This window comes from Falco punctatus (genome assembly GCF_963210335.1).
Source record: "Falco punctatus genome assembly, chromosome: 2".
In the NCBI taxonomy this organism is placed as follows: Eukaryota; Metazoa; Chordata; class Aves; order Falconiformes; family Falconidae; genus Falco; species Falco punctatus.
In genome coordinates, this window is record NC_137581.1 from 1,366,166 (window position 1) to 1,386,205 (window position 20,040).

General features: G+C 54.9%; 1 protein-coding gene across 4 annotated transcripts; it reads left to right on the forward strand.

Annotated features, from left to right (window-relative positions):
- Positions 1–9,543: 9,543 nt before the first annotated feature.
- On the forward strand, positions 9,544–18,580 carry P2RY6 (pyrimidinergic receptor P2Y6). Of its 4 annotated transcripts, XM_080376204.1 has the most exons (3): positions 9,721–14,062; positions 15,136–15,289; positions 16,424–18,580. In XM_080376204.1, the coding sequence occupies exon 3, from the start codon at positions 16,479–16,481 to the stop codon at positions 17,469–17,471; it is 993 nt and encodes a 330-aa protein (XP_080232330.1). In that variant the 5' UTR covers positions 9,721–14,062; positions 15,136–15,289; positions 16,424–16,478; the 3' UTR covers positions 17,472–18,580. The 4 variants fall into 4 exon arrangements, with proteins under 4 accessions (XP_080232332.1, XP_080232330.1, XP_080232329.1 ...); XM_080376206.1 differs by lacking the exons at positions 9,721–14,062; positions 15,136–15,289 and adding an exon at positions 9,544–9,669; XM_080376203.1 differs by lacking the exon at positions 15,136–15,289 and having other exon boundaries at positions 9,724–14,062.
- Positions 18,581–20,040: the final 1,460 nt, after the last annotated feature.

The following is a 20,040-nucleotide window of genomic DNA, read 5'->3' on the forward strand; positions in this document are numbered from 1 at the left end:
GGGATTTTCCATTCTTTAGATCTTTGTCTTGTAAACAGGCACAGGAGGCAATTCCCCTCCTGAGCATGTGGTCAGCACCACTAGAGTGAAGGATCCATGTCGGCCAGGACCTTGAGGCGATCTCACCCTGCCTGATCACCAGCTGTGACACTCGGGAGGGTTCTGGGCAGGCTCTGAGGGATGAAAGCGGTTTGGTTCCCCATTGTCCTTGTATGGGAATTTGGATGGAAACAAATGTGTAAGAGGCTAGCCAAAAGGAAATGCTCTGTGAGAGATGTCAAAGCAGATTTTAATAAATGTTTACAAACTGCCCAGCAGCCAAGAGCGGGAATAAAGAGGGAAATAACTATAGAAAAGGGCAGTTTTGCTATTTAAAACTTCTTGGATCATTCCTACCCAAAAGAACAATCAACTCTTACTCATTTTGCTCAAAAATAGAGACCTTTGGAAGTCTGCAGGACAGGGATGCATCATCCTGTGCCGGAGCAGGTGAGACGTGTGGTGTGTGGGAGAGGGACCTTCCCAAATCCGGGAAGGGGTCTGTGCCCCTTGGGTACCTGTGTGCCTCTCAGGGACAAGTTTTTTCTTCTCAGCGGCATCCCTCTATAGCAGGGATGTCTTGCTGACTCCACTTTGCTTGAGGAGCAAAAGTCCTGGGCACCAGAGCTGGGGAAGGGAGAAGTTTCTCATCTGCTCCAGCTGAATTTAGAAGAGACCCATTCAGTGTCTTCTCCAGGACCATGTGGATTTTAACCCTGAACAATTCCCAAAGCTCAGCTGAGGCCTCTGCTTTTGTCTTTGCCTTGGCACAGGGCCATCACATGAGTCATAAACTGCTTTCTGTTTGTTTAATGTACCAATTCCAACTCTATCAAATCTCTAAGAGGGAAGTTAATTCATAAGACAAATCAATATGAACTGCCTGAGGAGGAGGAGGAGGAAGAGAAGGAGAAACCAGCCAGTTAGGCATTACTGCCACACCAGTGAGCCATTCCACGTTGCCTGCTGGTGTGAACACATCTTCCTCACTCAATGGTCCTAGGATGATGTGACAGTCCTAGGACCTATGTGACAGTCCTAGGACCTACATGGGCATTGTTGTCCTCTCCCGGCGCCGCATGATACATAAAGACTTTCTGGGGATATAAGGGAGGTGCACAACTCACTGGAGACATGTGCTTGGAAGATGCCCAAAATAATCAGCCTGTCTGCACACAGGACCCAACACCCTGAAGAGTGAGTTGGTGACATCTCTAATACCTGGGAGCTCTCCTACGGCAATGCCTGGCAAGCAATGGGCATGCAGAGGAGGGAGGAGCGGGACCGGTCTGCTGAAAGGCAGAGCAAGGAAGAGGGAGAAGAGCCAACGGAGGAACATGTCCAGGAACTGGCAGGGTGGGAGCCAAGCCCTCGAGCTGTCCTGGTTGTTTGCAGACATAAAAACCTTGTGCACACATGAACGCTATGGAGGTAAGTGCTGTCTCTGGAGGTTGTGAACTACCAACCTGGGAATGGCTGAAAGGGATCATTGCTGTGTTGACTCATGGGCCACGTGGTACCTCTAAAATACCAGAGATGTGGGGCATTTGGACACTCGTTCAGGAGATCAGCCTCGTGGGATGCAGCTCAGCCCTTACACTGGGACCGAGCAGAGAGGCACGTCGGGGCATGCCAAGGTGAGATGGGACTGCAAGGTGTGTCATGCCCAAAGGTCTTGCTTAGCCAAGAGTTGTTTGCACCTGCTCTTATCCCAGTGGAGTAAACAAGCGTTTCCTCTTATGTCTGTGTTAAAAACCAGATGTCAAGGTGCCTGGGAAAAAGAAATTGAATGACACGCTTAATTGCAGCCCCCTGATCTCAGCCTGTCCCCTTGGCCTCTGGAAGACTAAGTCCTGTGGACTGCTAACACATCGTGCTCAGAGCCATGTGCCTCAGGGACGGAGTCCACCACAAAAGGTTTTAGAGAAGATGCCATGGCTCTTTCTCCAGCCACCCTGCTGAAATAAGCCAACTGGGGCCAAACAGGTCCAAGCCCACCAGCTGCTGCAAGTGCAGTTGGTTTTGAGGGCAACGCAGCACCTTCATCTCCCCCTCCAACAGACATTCGGACTATGGCACAGCCACGTCCCTGTGGGGGATATTCTCCTTGAACCTTCCTGGAAGCCCAACCAGCTTCTCATCCATCATTCCTGTAATTCTTCTGGTTTTATTTTAATCTCATGTTTGTTATTGTTCAGTTTCCCTTTGAATAAATTTTTCTGAGTGTCCAAGAATAGAAGATCATGCCAGATAATAACAGGAACAAAATGAGAATGCCTAGGATTACTGGATATATTACGTTAAACCTATTTCACAAGTTTTTTGTTTTTTTGGGTTTGGTTTTTTTTTTTTCTGTTTATGCTAAAGACTAGTCTGGGCTTTTATCCCTAAAGTTTATGTTAGAGCAGCTGCCACCCTGCTGAGATCAGGGTTCCCGGTCTGATGTGCATGGAAAGAGAGGAACCCAGCCACTGGCATCTCCCAGTCGGAATAAAGGGGTTTAAAATGCTGTATGTCTGCCTTTCTCTGAGCCTGGTGCTGAGCCTAAGCTGTCTGGCAGAGTCCACTTGGGGAAAAAAAAAAATAAATCCATTGGAATAGAACAGAATACAGTACAATAACATAAAATACAGTAAACCCAAATAGAAAAGATAGTACAATAAAATGAAATGAAGTCAAATAAAGTAAAAAAAAATAAAATAATAAAATAAAATAAGATAAAATAAAATAAAATAATAAAATAAAACAAAAACAAACCTTATTTGAGGAAAAAAGGCTGAAAAAACATACTAGCTGATGCCCTGCAAAAAGGGTAACGCACAACACGCCGGAGTGGTGTCAGAGGTGGAGCCACCCGCTGCTGCCTGCGCTCCCTGCCTGCAGTGCTGCCCGCGCTGCCTGCTGGCACACGCAGGCACAAGGGGAACGAGCTGATCTTGTTTGCCATCAGATTCCCCTCCTCCCTCCCCACCGATGTGCAGAACTTCACTGCTGCCTTGGTTTTGCAACACATCCCCAACGGGACGGACCTGCTTGAACATTTTTGGCTTGGGCAGGTCTCGGGTGTTGCGGGTGGCGCAGGACAGGCGGGTTGAGGGCAGGAGGGCCCTGTCTGCTGATGCAGGAGGTTACACATAGCAGACATAGGGTACAACCATCCATTGGAGGGTCCTGGAGTATTTTCTAGGGGTTAGAGGAAAGCTGGCCATTCACTCTTCTGTGCAACTGGGAAAGCTGAGGCACAGATCAGGATCAGCACAGCGTTGTCCCAGAAGCTCCCTGGTCCACCCTCCTGCTCCCAGCAGTGATGGGCACAGGCCTCCTTGCTCAGGATGGTCTTACAACCCCCCCCAAGAATCCACCTGCACTTGATACAGCATCTCCTGTGCATCCATGAGCATCTCCTCGCCATGGTCCTGTGCCAGCAGGCACCCAAATATCACCCTCCCTCCCTGCAGCACCCCGAACCCCAAGCACGTGTAAGCCATCACATCAAAAAAGAAGGTGCAGCAACCGTGCCTGGTTTTGCCCAAACCCAGACAAGTGATGGCCAGGACCCCCCAGGATTGTATTTTCCTTGTTACTGTTTCACCCCTGTGTTTGTACAAAATGTCTGGGCACTGGCTCTGCTCTAAGGTTTGTTTAGGAGATGCTGCCAAGGATAATGCTGCTCCCAGCATCATTTCATGAGGACCATGTCCCTGCAAAAACTGAGCCCATCCTGGGAAGCTGTTCCTGTCCCCCTCCTTATCCTGGGCACTGAGCTGGTTCCAGCCTCCTAATGCTTGCTCCTCTAGGGCTAATGTTGCCCATAACCCAAAGCAAAGCCCATAGCAAGCCCAGAGTGGGTTTGCCAGAGCTTTGAGCCCTTCTCTGCTTGCAAAAGAGGGGATGCAAGGGGTTTCCTGATGGATCAGGTGGGAAGAAAAACGTGGGAGTCATCCCCATTTGAAGATGGAGTCCCTCTGTGGGAGTGCTCCCAGCAAAGCCTCCAATAAGTCATGGTTCAGTCATCTCCCAGCAAGCAGCACAGAATAACCTGTCATCCATAAATCAAGGAGTAATAATATCAGGGATAGCTCCAAAATCTTCCTGTAAAACGTTACCATCACATTCGGTTTAGCTGAGTAGAAACCTCAAGCACTGGTGAGGTTTTTTGCATATGTGGAGGAAGAGAAAACTTGTGTCTAAATTTCGCTTTGTTTCTGTAATTCTAGGCTTTTCCAGAAAAAAAAAGCAGTTGCTTTTATACAGAAAGAGACAAACTCTTAAAATAAAAAAACCCCACTTGGGACGTGGCTTCCCGTTTCACCCTCTTCAAGGGCATGGCGTGATGATCTGAGAAGCAGAACTGAAAGGGAGAAGCAAGGACACGTGAGCTGTTCTACACAGAAAACTTCATTGACGGTGCCGGACATGAAACAGTTTTTTTGTGGGGTTTTTTTTCTCAAAATAAATGTCCAGTTTGGTTGCCTTTGCAATGGAAGGAACAAGACTTCCTATTAAGACTGTGGCTTTAATATTTGCTGCAGTTGCTGCATGTGGTGAACCTACTAGCAGGCAAAGTACAACCAACCCGAGAGTTGAGCGGGCCCCAGCATCCTCCTGGAAAGCAAATGGTCCATGCACTGAGTTTTAATTCCTGGAAGGTTTTGGTCCCTATGGGAGATGCCTCATGCCTGGGTGTTATTTTGGCTGCTCAAGAGTCCTCAAGTTCCCCACCGCATCCTTACAGCACTTGGCGAGGGGACGGACATCCTGAGTCAACAGCGTTGCATTTAATGGTGTTAATGAGCAAAGAGAGCAGTGAAAGGCTCACATTTCCAGAACAGAAGGGTGCAGACAGCTTGCACGGACTAAAAATTGCACATTCATCCAGCTAGGAGATTTGAGCCGTAGCTTGGAAGTCCCAAGTGAATTCATCACATGCAAAATCCCTCAATGCTTGCTGCAGGAACTGAGCATGGGGTTCCTGGAGAAGCACTAGAAGTGGCACCAACAAGTAGTTTTTAGTGCAAAGCATTAAGTTTGCAGACTGGGTGTGAGTCATTGTCATGTGAGAAATTTGCCTGTGTCACTCTCGTGCTGCCTCAACCCAACCAACCATAGCCCAAAGTGTCATGCGGCCACCAGGTAGGTGACAATCTGTGCTCCTGCAGCAGCACGTGGTGGCAAGTTGGGACACTTGGGTTTGGCCCTGGTTTATGGTGATGGACCATGATCATGGAGCCACTCGGGTTGACTCATACCTGAGATGCTGGTTTTCAACCTTAAAATAGTTATTTTTACCCCTACGAATGTGCCTGGATGTGTGGTCCTGTTGGGATGATGGTACTCCAAAAGGAGGCATCTCCATCAGCATTTCCACTCTTTGTCCCTGGTTGTAACTGGGGATCTTGTTTCCCAGACAGCTGGAGAACTGCTTCTGGTCCAACAGCCAAAGCAAACAAGCTATCCAGGAAACAGCAATGATTTGAAGGAAGTTATTTTAAATCTTTCCCGGATGGGAAATACCAAAGGTACCTGCAGGTCTCGTGTGCTTTGACCTCCTTATTCCTCCCTCCTGGGTACATGGTCCAGAAAGTGGAGGAGCCTGGAACTGGTGAGCCAAAGGGACACACGATGCTCTGCCACCATCCCCTGGGCAGCTGGCAACATGGCCAGGTGCTGCAGGTCCCCATGGCAATCTGAGCCTGCTTTTGGACACCCTTTTATTATCACCCGATACCTGGACCCATCCCTGGGGCTGCTGGCAGAGCCCAGTTCTCCCGGTACAGGGACGGTGGAGCTCCATGTTTGGTTGCACCTCTGCTTCATACCATGGTCTCGCATCATGGCAAGATGGAGAATATGGGTGTTTATGAAGACGTGTTGGTGAGAAGACCGAGATGGCCATCACTGTGCTGAGCCTCAGGAGCTCGGGACTCTCCCAGGATGGGAAGAGCCACAGAGGGGTGAAAACTTAAAAGGGCTGGGTGATCTGCTGGCATGGGATGGAGGGGAAGGAGCCGAAGGAGGGATTGTGGCCAACCTGGAGACGATTGGTTTCCACTCAACCATGCAAAGTTCAGAGATGTCCCCACCCCAGACCCCAGCTCTGTCCTCAAAGGGAGAAAATGCAATTATTTGTGACGAAGAGGCAGTGAGAGCTGATGACATCTCTCTTTGCAGAGCCTCCTAGCAGCGGGGGTGGAGAAGACCTTTCAGGGGTGGCTACAAAGTGTGAAGGCCCACCTTGGAAATCTCCATCACGAGACCCCCTCATGCCCTAAGCCCTAGGATTTCCTGCCAGCAAAGACCCACCAAAGTAAGTCCCAAAATTTTCTTTCCCAACCTGCTTTCCCAGCAGATGGACAAGGTCTCCTGCAGCCAGGCCACCTCCCAAACACCCCTTCTGCTGAAGTCATGAATGAAAATAGAGCCCAAGACACTACCCCTGTCTGGAACCTCGTGTTCTGCACTGCTCCCTGAGGACTCCAAAGAGAAAAAATATTGAGCATTGCAAAGAAAAGCGGTGAGCGGAGGCGACCCTGAGTCTCCGAGACACGTCAGGGTGTGCCGGCAAGAGGAAAGGAAGCTTGTAAGGATCAAGGCATTAATCATCTGTGCGCTGGGGGAGGAGAGGCTCAGCAGCCCCTTCCTCCACTGCTGACATTCACAGGGCTCTTGGAAAGCAGGTTGGAGAGGGAAATGAGCTGAAGCATACTTCTTGAGAAACGCTGAGGCACAGGAACAGCAGGTCAGCCCCCACCTGGAGCAAAGCCAAGGCTTTTTTGCCTGAATTCCCATCAAAGCCAAGGTTTCCCAGCACTCCCACGGAGCTCTGGCAGAACAGGTGTGTTGGGCTCACAGGTTGCTGCTGGGACATCATCACCTCCAGGTGTGTGGCCAGAAACATGGGCCTGGGACTCATCATGGCAATGGAAGTTGACCAGTTTCTTCAACACAGAGGTCCAGCAGCAAGACGACTTGTCTTCTTCTGTTGGGGCTTTCACCCCAGGTAGCTGCACTGGTTTGACTGTGGTGAATATTGATTGCAGTGAGAGGATGGAGGGCACTGTCAGAGCCGACCTCAAGAGATAAGACTTTTCTCCACCTTCTCTGTCAAAAATCTGGGGACTCAAAGGCAGGTGTGGGGGCTGCAGATGTCTGCAGATGAGCCCAGGGTGACCATTTCCACTGAGCTGTCTGAAAAAGAGAAAGGTGCCATCAGACGTCACCTCCTCATGAGCGAGTTCAATCAGGTCCACCACCCTGGCAGGCTGGTGTTGTCAGAAGGACATTAGAAATTAACTCAATTTCCATTATAAATAGCTTTTAGATGAAATGAATTTTTTTATGCAAGACATCTCTGGTCCAACAAGCTGCAGCAGAGCCCGAGGCAGAAGGGACCCAGCCCGCATCCCTGTTGGGGGAGAACATGAAAGCCCTGTAGGACCCTCCCGTGGGGATGTCTAGCGTCTGGTTGTGGGGACATCCCAGCCCTGAGGCTTTTGCAAAGCTTCAGCATTTGAAAAATGCTGCTTTTCGCCTCCAACGAGAGTTTTGCGTCAGTTGGAGGAACATGGTCCCCACTCCCAGCTGCCTCCTTGGCCTCAACCACAGATGCTCCTCTCTCCATCCGCACCATCCTGCGATCTGCTGGTGGCTGGAAACCTGGAACCCGATGGGGAGGGTCAATTACCCCCGGCAGCAGCGGCAGAAGTCGCCTGCAATCAGCTGCTAATACAATTACTGGCAACATCAAGCCAGAGGAACAGAAACCAGGTGGCCAAAGACTCCCATGACACCAAATCCAGCCACCATGCCAGGCCATTTTGCCAAGGATTAATTCAATCAGTGAGACTCCAGGAGGAACCCAGGCTATCCCCTTTCCCCAATTATTTTTCCCAATGAGCTTTGTGTCCCTTTGGCATAGATAAAAAGAGGCATAAAAACCGTGCCTTGCTTGAAATTTCTTTTTTAGCCTCACCGCTGCCTCTGGATTTACCTCTCTTATCCCTGCTCAGCCCTCAAAATGTCATTTTTGGGGGGTTTCTGTTTATTCCAGGTGCCGTAGGGCTGGGCTTGAGGCTACAGGTCTGGCTGCTGGGCTCAGGGGAGGCGGTTGGGACTGGCAGGCAGCCAGGAGCTGCTATTTTATTTTCTTTTTTTAACCTTCCCTCCACTATTTACAGTGTCCCCACAGAGGGACACCTGGCTATGAGGCATTCACCTTGGGGACCTGCAAGGACACCTGCCGTGCCAGGAGGGAGTAGGACACCAGCTCGGCGCTTGCCCTGAAGACAGAGGCAGCGCTAGAGGTGGGATGAGTGCTCTCACCAGTGCCTCATCGGAGGTATGAGTTGTGTCCATTCTCAGCTGTGTTTCCCCGGATGCTTGCGGAAAGCCCTGGCTGCCCGTCGCAGGCTGCTGGGCTTGTTTGCACAAGGCGTGTTTTCTGCTCTGCTCTGGGGAAAGACACTTTCCCCCCCAATTTCCGTCTCCCCATGGCAGCTGAGGGAGCGGGGAATTTCACAAGGGCACTGAGCCATCGCCAACCCAACCCCACAAGCCTGGGCAGCCCCAGGATGAGGGTGATGGCTCCAGCCTGGCTGTGGTTGCAAATATTCATGACTGCTCCTGCCAGCGCCCATCTCCCCCGTGGCCCTGCTACCCGGCTTGGCCACAGGCTTGCGCCAGGATCGATGAAAGCCCGTGTTGTCCATTGTAGCACAGGCGCCAGCAGGATCCAGATGGGCTGCAGCACCTCATTCCACCTTCCCATCCCACCCAGTGCAGCCAAAGACCTTGCCCCAAACCCTTCACATCATATTTGGGTGCCAGCTCTGGGGGTGTGTTGATCAATGAAGCGATGCTTGGGAGCCCCCCACATGGCACTCCATCATCCCAGCAACGCCGGCCGGCACTTCCTTCCCCTCCACCTCTATCACACCCATCCCAAGCCCCTGAAAAGGAAAGAAGGGAATAATTTTAGAGGGCATACCGGGATTTCAGGGAATGGAAGGGCCAAGCCCGTCATCCTGCGTAATCCCCGCATCCCGGGGCTGTTTATGCATCAGCCCTTTCATACCCAACACGTTCCCCCGGGGTTCCTTTTCTTATTGCTCTTTAATAGCCCTGCTCAGGAAGCGCAGAGGCTTGACTGCCGGGTTAATGAGTACCGAAGCCACCGACCCCTTCGGCTGAGACCCAGGGACGGGGGGACACCCTGTCCCGGCCACCCAGCCACCCACCGAGGGCTCCGGCAGCTCCCAGCCTCCGGACAATCCCGCTGTTGGCCGGTGAGCATCCATCCCACCCTGCCAATCCCATCAGCCCCACTTTTGGTGTTGCGGGAAGCCCCCCGACACCCTATTTAATACAGATGTTCGCCCATGATGCCAAGCCAGATGCGTGCATGGCTTCCCCTGCCGCCCCCCCCCCCCCCCCCCCGCGTTCTTTCCCAGCTGTTCCCCCCGCCCCAGTCCAGCCGTGCCCCTTCCGCAGCCCCCTCCGGGATCCTCCCGCAGGTGCCCGGCCGGAGCGGGGCGGAGCGGGGCGGCCCCGGGGCGGAGCGGGGCTGGCGGGCGGCAGCGGGGCGGCCCCGGGTGCTGGGCGCCGCTGCTGCCCCAGCGCATCCCGCTGCCGGTAAGTGCCGCGTACGGGGGGGACGGGCCCCACGGAACCGGGGCAGGAGAAGACCCGAGGGGGTCAGAGTGAACCGCCCGGGATGGGGCTGGACTGGGCAGGATGGGACCCGAGAGAGTCAGACCGAACCGGGCAGGGTGGGACACAAAAGGGTCAGGTGGAGCTGGGGCAGAATGGGACCCAAGAAGGCCACAGCAAACCAGGCAGGATGGGGCTGGACTGGGCAGGATGGGACCCAAGAGGGTCCAACTGAACTGGGCAGTATCAGACCTAAATTGGTCAGACTGAACTGGGCGGGATGGGACCTGAGTGGGTCATAGTGAACCAGGCAAGATGGGGCTCAACTGGGCAGGATGGGAACTGAGTGGGTCGAACTGAATGGGGCAGGATCAGGCCCAAAAGGGTCAGACAGGATAGGGCAGGATGGACCCAGACCGGGCAGGATCGGGCCCGAGTAGGTCAGATAAAACACAGTCAGGATGAGACCCGAGGGTCAGACTGAACTGGGCAGGATGGGACCTGAATGGGATAGACCAACCCAGGCAGGATGGGACCCAAAGGGGTCAGACTGAACCGGGCAGGACGGGACCCGAGGGGGTCAGACCAAACCAGGCAGGATGGGACCCAAGGGGGTCAGACCGAACCAGGCAGGATGGGACCTGAGGGGGTCAGACCGAACCAGGCAGGATGGGACCCGAGGGGGTCAGACCGAACCAGGCAGGATGGGACCTGAGGGGGTCAGATTGAGCAGTGCAGGATTGGGCCTGAGCAGGTCAGAACACACCAGGGCAGGAGGGGGCCAGACTGGGCAGGATCAGACCCAAGCAGATGAGACTGAACCAGGCAGGATTGGACCCGAGGGGGTCAGACCGAACCAGGCAGGATGAGGCAGAACTGGAGAGGGTGGGATCAAATCCAGAGAGCATCGGTGGTTTGGGGGGGGCATTGGGGTGGTCCCAAAGCCCCCCCAGACAGTAGCTGCTGGACTTGCTTTTAGGGAGGTTTAGCAGCTTCTACCGCAGGGCAGAGTTTAAAATCACACCAGGGTCCCCACGGCCGGGATGGTGCTAAGCTCAGGGGGGGGGCATTCACCCTGGTCCCTCTGCTCCCACGGCCTGGGGTGCACCGGGATGCACCTACATCTCTGAGGGCATCTGTTAGGGATACAGCCCCGTGCCAGAGGTGGCGTTGCAAGCAGAGTGGCTCCAAATCTGCTCAAGGGACTTGGTCTTCCCTGGTGTCTGTGCTTTGGGTGCCAGGAGCCTGGACTCTGCCTTTTTATATACATCTATATGTATCTGTACATATATACATACAGAGGTATCAATATATTTGTATATACGAGCATGTGTGCATAGACATGTGTAGAGAAGCATAAATATATTTGTATATATGTGGATAGAGTTATGTATATACACGTCTGCGAGTGCATGTGTCAGAGACATTTGTGTATATAGGTATAGAAGTTTGTATATATGTGTGTGTGAATGGAGACATGTATTTCTATATATATGTGTAGAGAAATGTATGTGTGTGTACAGCCATATATATGTATAGAGGTATATGCAGGTATAGAGATATATTTATATGGAGAAGTGTATATGCTTCTATATATGTTTATGCATACGTATGTACATGTGGGTGAACATGTGGCTGTACATGTGCCTGTATGTTTGTGTGTATATGTGTATGGATTTATTATACAAGCCCAGTCAGAGCCTCAGTGCTGTCAGCTGAGACCAGGCCAACTCGTTGCACCTTCCTCATCCCCAGCATCTCCTGATTCCAGCAGGAAAATGCTGCCTGGCTTGCTCAGGGCACCCCTGAGATGTTCGTCGATTTACTTTAGGGATGGGGCACCAAAGCGTGGGGAGGTGTCACCCAAAGACAGAGCACATCGGTGGCAGAGCCACCTGGCATTATGGGAGACACCACCCTTGCACTTGGCCCCACGAGTCCATGCTGAGCATCCAAAAATGCCCAATGTTGGCCCAATTTGTCCACACTGTTATACCTTCAGGCTTCTGTAAATGGAGATTTCCCTTAAAACATCCAAGCTTTGGTCCCCAACCACCCCAGGGCAGACAGGTCGTGTCCATGGCCACCTGGAGATGTTCTGAGACCAGCCAGGAGCTGTTTAGGGACAGGGACAGTATGGCTCTGACCGAGTGATACGTGGGGCAGGAGCACTCCCCCTTTCATCCCCTTTGAAACCTGCTGAGCAGGAGCTTTTGTTTGCATCTCCACCATCCCAGCCCTACCACAAGCCACCAAGATGTCCCCACCATGGTCTCCTCCCAGGGCAGGAGGAACCAAGAAGGAAGGTTTCCAAGGGGGAAGCCATCCCCCATACCCTATCTGAGGGCAGCAGCAGCCAAAATCTTTCCCCACTCCAGCAAACTTGCAGAAATCCTCTTCATATTAATAACAGGGTGTTAATTAAAGCTAATTTCACTAAAGAAGGCCCTGCACGAGATGGTTTGAAAGCAAAGGGCTCGGAGCGAGGTGAAGCCACGCTGGCACGTGCCGGGGGAAGTTCACGGCTGCTGGTGAGTGGAGCCAGTGCTTATTTTTACCCTCTTCCCTGTCTGGCCACAGAGCAGCCCTACTTCTTCTTAACCCTGTTCCTCCTCCGCAGGCACCTGAAATCCCTGGGATAAGGGTGATATCTTACAGAGCACCCCAACACCACGGGCACCCCCTTCCCCACCCCCCCAAATCTCATTTCACAATGGATTTCACCTGGTGCCCACCACCGTGGCGTCAGGGCACCAGGACCAGCTCCATAATCCCACGGATGTCTTCTTTTAGGGGAGGCTGAGCGCAGAGGGCACCCACCCCATCACCCCAAGGTCTGGCAGGGACTCCTGTGCTGGTTTTGGGGGGTGAAAAAAAGGGACTTTTTGGATAATCTGCCAGGCCAGATCATGACCTGGGGACGTGCCAGGGCACCGCAGCAGGATGAGGCCAAGTGTCTTGATACGGTTTCATTAACTGGAAGTAGTGGCACTTTATGGGTGATGGCAGGCTGTGATTGTAGGGTTACAGGCAGCTGCAGGCAGCGAGTACAGCTGGGGTAGGGATCCTTTAGCGTCTAATAGAAAGGTTGTGCCTAGTGACTCCCACAGCTGGGTTTTTCCTGGGATCGGGAAGAATTTTTCCTCCTCTCCTCCAGCTTTCCTATCCCTCTCACCCTGGCAGCACTGGGGTTTAGTGCCCCATTTCTCTCTCACAAAGAGATTTTCTTGCTCATTTGCCATTGGGGCTGGTGCCTTGTTTTTCGGCTGATCATTGCATTTTTGGCTCAGCTCTGGCTGCCGCTGTCCTCTGCCACCGATGGCCTGTGTAGCCTTGGGCATGTCCCTTAGCAACCCCTGCAAACACCCCTCCAAGGGGTGTTTTGGGGAAAAAAGCTGTTAAAATGGGGCATGAGACACAGTGGTTCACTTCAGATGCAGCACCTGTGCCTTAATTTCTCTTATGTGTCTGCAGCAAGATGAGACAAGGCAACTGGAGCACCTTCCTTCTTTTGGTGCCATCATGCCAGGTGACCTCCCTGTCCCCAGCATCTGCCTCAGATGCCCACCCTTGGAAGGAGCCAAAAATGGAGCAAAACCCCCTAAAATGGGGGGAAAGACTCCAAAATTCATCTGTCTGGTGACATGGCTGGTGGCCTCATCCAGCTGCATCCTGGCATCCCCCCAGCCAAGTCTGGGGTGCATCCCCTGCCCTGGTGCCAGCTCTAGATGTCCCACAGTGTCTGGGTACGACTCTTTTTGGGGGGCAACATGGGTGTAGGGGGGGTGCGTGTCTGTGCACACACATGAGACATGTCCATGGGGCTGTGCACATGCGTGTCTGCATGTGTATGGAGGCTGCATATGTGTGTATAGCCTGTATGTGTAGGGCATGGGGGCGGATGCATGCAGTGTGGAGCCATGGTGGAGTTGCAGGCACGGGCTATGCCGTGCCATGCCATACCCGCATAGCCGTGATGTGCCATGCCGTGCTGTGCCACGTGGCGTGGTGTGGTGCAATGCCCACCCTGCTGTGCAGTGCCACGCGTTGTGTGCTGTGCCGTGCCACGCAGCACGCTGTGGTGCCCGCCCTGCTGTGCAGCGCCAAGTGGCACGCACGGTGCCCTGTCTTGCAGTGTCCACCCTGCCAGGCTGTGCCATGCAGCGCCCACAGGGCTGTGCAGCACAGTGCCCACCCGGCCACCCAGGTTTCTGTTCCCCATTGTGTCAGGGTGCTGCCACTGGGTGGAAAGGGGAAGTGTCACTCAACAGGGCAAGTGTGGCATGCCAGGGTGGCAGATGTGCCTGGGTGCTGGGCAGAGCAGTGGGTCCCAGCACCCGGTGGCACCCCCTGGCACCCTGTGACACCCCAGAAGGTAAGACGTGCTCCCAGGAACCCTCTTGCCTGCCACCTTGCCCACAGTGCCACAGTGGTGCTCCTGTGAGCACACAGGGGGTGGCAGAGGCTCCTGTGGATGCCCAGGGTGGGGGCTGGGTGGGTGCTGCACCAGGTTTGGGTCCCCGGGGGAGGGTTGGGGGGGAGCGTCCCTTGGGATAGGGCAGCTCACAGGCCTGGGGCACTTCTTGACTTGGGGGTGGTGGAGGTGGGTGCTGGGACAGTCTGGAGCTGGGGTGACAATGGGGTGCAGTGGGGTGCCAGAGGGACTCAGTGGGGTACAGGGGGGCTCAGCAGGGAGCAGGGGGCTCAGTGGTGTGCAGGGAGCTCAGGGGGTGCCAGGGGGCTCGGGGGGTGGTGGTGGTGGTGCAGAGAGTTCAGTGGGGTGCCGGGGGGGATAGGCAGGGTTTGAGGGGGTTTGAGGGGCACAGGGGGGTTCCAGGCTCAGCTGGGTGCAGAGGCCTCAGGAGGTTGCCAGGACTAGAGGAGGGATATGTGGCAGCAGGGAGAGCAGGGGGGACTGATCTATAAGCCCAGGGCACCTCCAAAAGTGGGGGAGCCTGGTGTGTTTCCCCAGCTCTCTCGCCAAGCTGGCCCCATGGCTGTGCTGTGCTCTGGGGCTGAGAAATCCCCAAAGACCCCAAAATGGGACCACTACGGTGGTGGCCCGTGGACTTGTGTGTCCCCCTGCTGGTCCCCTCTGCCCCGTGCGCCTGGCTGGAGCTCAGCACCCACCCCCTCTCCGTGCCTCAGTTCCCCTTCCCACCCGCTGTGGGGACACTGTTCCCCCCTAATTTCCAGGCAAGCTCACCCCTGCCGGGGAGAGGGGCTGAACCGAGGCAGGCGGGGGCTGCGGGCGCAGCCCCCCAGGGTGCCGGACAGGTCTGCCAGCCGGGGGTGAAGCAAGAGGAGGGAGGAGAAGCAGCTCTGCCCACGGCTGCGGCAGCCTGGACTCATGTAGCACCCGTGGGTGGCACCGCGAGGGCTTCGGCCAAGTGACAGGGCTGGGATCGGGGCGCTCTCCCTGCCGCAGCATCGTCTGTTTCGCACTAGTCCCAGCCCCTAAGAAAAGCAGGCGGCCCCTTCCCCGGCTCCGAGCAGCCCCGAGGCCGCGTGGATGGGCTCTCTTAGCCCAAAAAACCGAAAACCTCTGGGACCAGAGCACCAGCAGCCCCGATTCGAGGACGAAAGTAACCACGAAACACCGGTGGGTCGCGCCGGGCTCGGTGCGGGCGGCAGAGCCCGCGGGGGTGGCTGGCTGCGGGCCTTTGGCACCCCCTGCAGAGGAGCGGGCAGCCGTCTTTTCCTCTCCCGTACCAGGGTGAGGGTGGTTTGGCCTCGTGCGAGCCTTTCCATGGGATATAAGTGTCAGGGGAAGCAGAGCTGAGATGGTTGTCACCCCATGACCCCACCACACTGTCCTGTGCCACCACCTCACACAGTCCCACTCCATCCACCTTCACTTTCCTGATCCATCCTCATGGTTTAGAATCATAGGATCATAGAACAGTCTGGGCTGGAAGGGACCTTCAAGACCAGCCAGTCCCACCCCCCGCCAGGGGCAGGGCCCCCTCCCCCCAGCCCAGGCTGCTCCCAGCCCCGTCCAGCCTGGCCTTGAGCCCTGCCAGGGATGGGGCACCCACAGCTGCTCTGGGCAGCCTGGGCCAGCGCCTCGCCGCCCTCACGGGGAAGGGTTTCTTCCTCACGTCCAACCTAAATCTCCCCTCTCTCAGCTTCAAGCCATTCCCCCCTGTCCCACCGCTCCCTGCCCTTGCCCAAAGCCCCTCCCCAGCTTTCCTGTCGGCCCCTCCAGGCACTGGGAGCTGCTCTAAGGTCTCCCCGGAGCCTTCTCCTCCCCAGGCTGCACAGCCCCAGCTCTCCCAGCCTGTCCCCACAGCAGAGGGGCTCCAGCCCTCTGACCAGCTCCGTGGCCTCCGACGGGCCCGCTCCAACAGGTCCGTGTCCTTCTGATGCTGAGGACCCCCGAGCTGGACGCAGCGCTGTGGGGGGGTCTCAGCAGAGGGGAGCAGAGGGGCAGAGCCCCCTCCCTCGCCCTGCCGGCCACGCTGCTGGGGATGCAGCCCAGGGCACGGGCGGCTTTCTGGGCTGCGAGCGCACATTGCTGGGTCATGTCCAGCTTTTCATCCCCCAGCACCCCCAAGCCCTTCTCCGCAGGGCTGTCATCCCTGCATCCCCCAGCCTGTATGGATAGCGGGGGATGCCCTGACCCAGAAGGGTGGTGCTGTGGGGTTTGCACACACCAGTCCAGATTCATCCTGGCCTGTACCTGGATGTGACACCACGTGGCCAAGTCACCAACTGTCCCCTTTGTCATTTGCAGGTACTGCTGAGGGCCCACACCAGCAGAGAGGACATCAACAGTGGGGACCACCAGCATGGCCAACTTGACAATCCTTGTGGCCACTGGGAGAAACTCATGCACCTTCCACGAGGAGTTCAAGCAGGTCTTGTTGCCCCTGGTCTACTCGGTGGTGTTCATGGTGGGGTTGCCCTTGAACGCCGTGGTCATAGGGCAGATCTGGGTGGCCCGTAAAGCACTCAGCCGCACCATGATCTACATGCTGAACCTGGCCACAGCTGATCTGCTCTATGTCTGTTCCCTCCCACTCCTCATCTACAACTACACCCAGAAGGATTATTGGCCTTTTGGGGACTTCACCTGCAAATTTGTCCGCTTCCAGTTCTACACCAACCTACACGGCAGCATCCTCTTCCTCACCTGCATCAGCATCCAGCGGTACCTGGGCATCTGCCACCCCTTGGCCTCGTGGCACAAGAAGAAGGGGAAGAAGCTGACGTGGCTGGTGTGCGCCGCAGTGTGGTTCATTGTCATTGCCCAGTGCCTGCCCACCTTTGTCTTTGCTTCCACCGGCACCCAGAGGAACCGTACTGTCTGCTACGACCTGAGTCCACCGGATCGCTCCACTGCCTACTTCCCCTACGGCATCACCCTCACTGTCACCGGCTTCTTGCTGCCTTTCATGGCAATCCTTGCCTGCTACTGCAGCATGGCCCGGATCCTGTGCCAGAAGGACGAGCTGATTGGCTTGGCAGTACACAAGAGGAAGGGCAAAGCCGTACGTATGATCATCATTGTGGTCATCGTCTTCTCCATCAGTTTCTTCCCCTTCCACCTCACCAAGACCATCTACCTGATAGTCCGTTCCTCACCCGGACTGCCCTGTCCGGCTCTACAGGCTTTTGCCATCGCCTACAAGTGCACACGTCCATTTGCCAGCATGAACAGTGTCCTTGACCCCATCCTCTTCTATTTCACCCAACGCAAGTTTCGCGAGAGCACCCGTTACCTCCTTGACAAGATGAGCTCCAAGTGGCGGCATGACCACTGCATTACCTATGGATCCTAAGTGAGGAGAAGGGCCATTTCAGTGTCACCAAGACCAGGCACAGAGCAATTTTGGCTTTAAGCTCCATGGAGCAGAGATGGCGTCAGCTGGACACACGCTGGAGGACAGGAGGATGGCATCTTCCCAAGCTTTCAGTACTTTCATCCCACCTCAAGCCTGCAGCGGCACAGTATTAACCCCAGCACAGCACAGATCCAGTGTCCTCTCTCTGGCTCAGTCGCTCAGTTTGAGCAGCTCAGCGCCGCATTTCCGTGGTGTCCAAGCCACTGATGTAATAAGAACTACTGGCGGGATCATGGAGAAAATGGTGGGACCATGGAGGATATCGTCCCTGGCTCAGGGCGAGCTGCTGGGTGGCAATTTCTCCTCCTTCTGATTTAAAGATTCCCCAAGGGGGCCATGCAAAGGCGGGGAGGGTTTAGTTCAACTAGGACCTGTCTGTGGAAAATGGGGATGTGTTTCTCCAGCTGAAGAACAGCATCACAGATGTTTTTTGGGGTAATCATGGGACAATCCCTATCCCCCAGTTCCCAGAACATGGACACACCAGTAAGATGCATGGGTCCACTGGTGCTGCAAAATGGTGGGAGAGCGCCCCTGGCCAGACTGAGAACTGGGAAGAGGGACATAAGGGCAACTGGGACACCCATGCTGGATTTCCCACCCAAAACGATGACCATGGGCTGGGTTAGTCACAAGCCAGCCAGGATTGTCACCTTCCTGGGGACTTTCAGTATCATCTGGGTCCAGCTCTCCGCTTAGGCCAGCACCCCAAACCTGACCCGTCCTGGGTGCCCTGCTGCCACCTCCTAACCAGGATCCACCAAAATCAGAGCCAGCACACCTGGAGACAGGAAACACATGCCACTGAGACACTCGGTGTCCTCGGCCATGTCACCGCGCATCCCACCGTTGGCTTGGCCTCTCCACCGCCCCTGCACGGGGCTGGCGCTTGAGCTTTGCTCTCCGCAGCCTCCATCAGGACATTGCTCCCTCCCAGCAGACAGGGGTTTGCTTACAAGGTGCGGGGTGGACGTACCACTAATCACTCTGCGAGTCTTCTTTAATAATGTATAGGATGTATAGAATAAACCTCCCCTCCTTTTTCAGATGGATATGTACACATAAATATATACCCACTATATTTACCTACATATAATACATCCAAGCAGGGGAAAGTTTGTAGCCCAGCACAGGCTGTGCAGCTCAGGTATTCTCCACCCTGAATAGACTATACATATCTATATAGTGTATGTACATATATGTAGTATGCATACATTCATATATATATATATATATGGGTAACAGGTTTGCTGCATTTCTCACAGGTTGTCTGTGCATATTAATAATGTCTAAGTTGATTTAAGCAATTAGCTTCAGATCTCCAGAGATGAGCATCCCTCTGGCTTGGCTGCCTGCACCTAGCCAAGCGCATGGCTTCATCCCAACCTGCTTCCTGCAAGCACATGGCATCTTCCTCGGGTACCTGGCCACCCAAAGACCTCACCAGCATCCAGGGTGGATGGTTTCGGTGTGGCTCCTTGCTGTTGTGAAAATGAGGAGGGTGCCCAGGGTGGCCATCGGCTCTTGGATGATGCTGAAACATCTCAGCGTCATGGTGGGCTGGAACGGAGAGGGATCCTGCAACGGTGTTAGCTCAAACCACCTGGTTTTGCAGGAGCGGTGGCCGTGTCCTGGTGGGGAGGGCCATGCATGGTGACGACTTCAGGTTGGGGCACAAAAAGTGATGGAGGAGGCAAAGCCAGCCCCGGGCTTTCCTTTGGCTGGATCATCCACCCCAAAATCTCCTCCGATGTATTTTTGGGGTCCTGCAATGGAAGGGCAAAATGCTGGGGGGGCTTGCAAGAGCGGTGGCCAGTGGGACAATCCCAGCCTGCTGTCCCCGTCTGTTCCCAGACAAAAAGAAGGTGGCAGGGTGGGAGTCGCGGGGCCGCGCCATCCGGACCCAGGAGAGGGCGCAAAATATTTAGATTTGGAGAAAACCGGCTGGGTCTGTGGGTGCCCCCCCGGCTCCGGGGAGGGATGGAGGAGCCCTGCTCTGTCACACCACCCCATGCCTGGACAGCACCCATGGGACCGAGGTGTCCGGCCAAAATTTAGCCACAATAAAGCTTTGGGGTGGGGGTGGAAATAAGCAACTCCCAAATAGGCTAGTGGTGGCTGCAGGGACAGCGTGGGCGTGGGTGGTGACATGCAGCGGCTCCAGGACATCTCAATAACGTCCCTGATGGTGGAATTGCCGAATTTGGATGGTGTCAAGGATGGGGGACCCACAGAGCTCACTTTGGGTCTGACAATATCCTGCCTGGCCCTGGGGTCCTGTCAGCCGTTCCTTCAGTACCACCAGGCCTAGAAGCCAGGGTGATGGGCACAACCGGGTACCTTAGAGGTGGGGTGGGTGGTTCGAAACATCTCCTTTGCTTGTGAGATGCTCAGCACCAGTGGCCTGAGGACCACCTCATACGGCACCAAGAGGGGACGAAACGTGTGGCTCTTTCCAAAATCCCATCCTGAATACCAGGTGACTGGGGGTGGGGGGTGGGGGGTT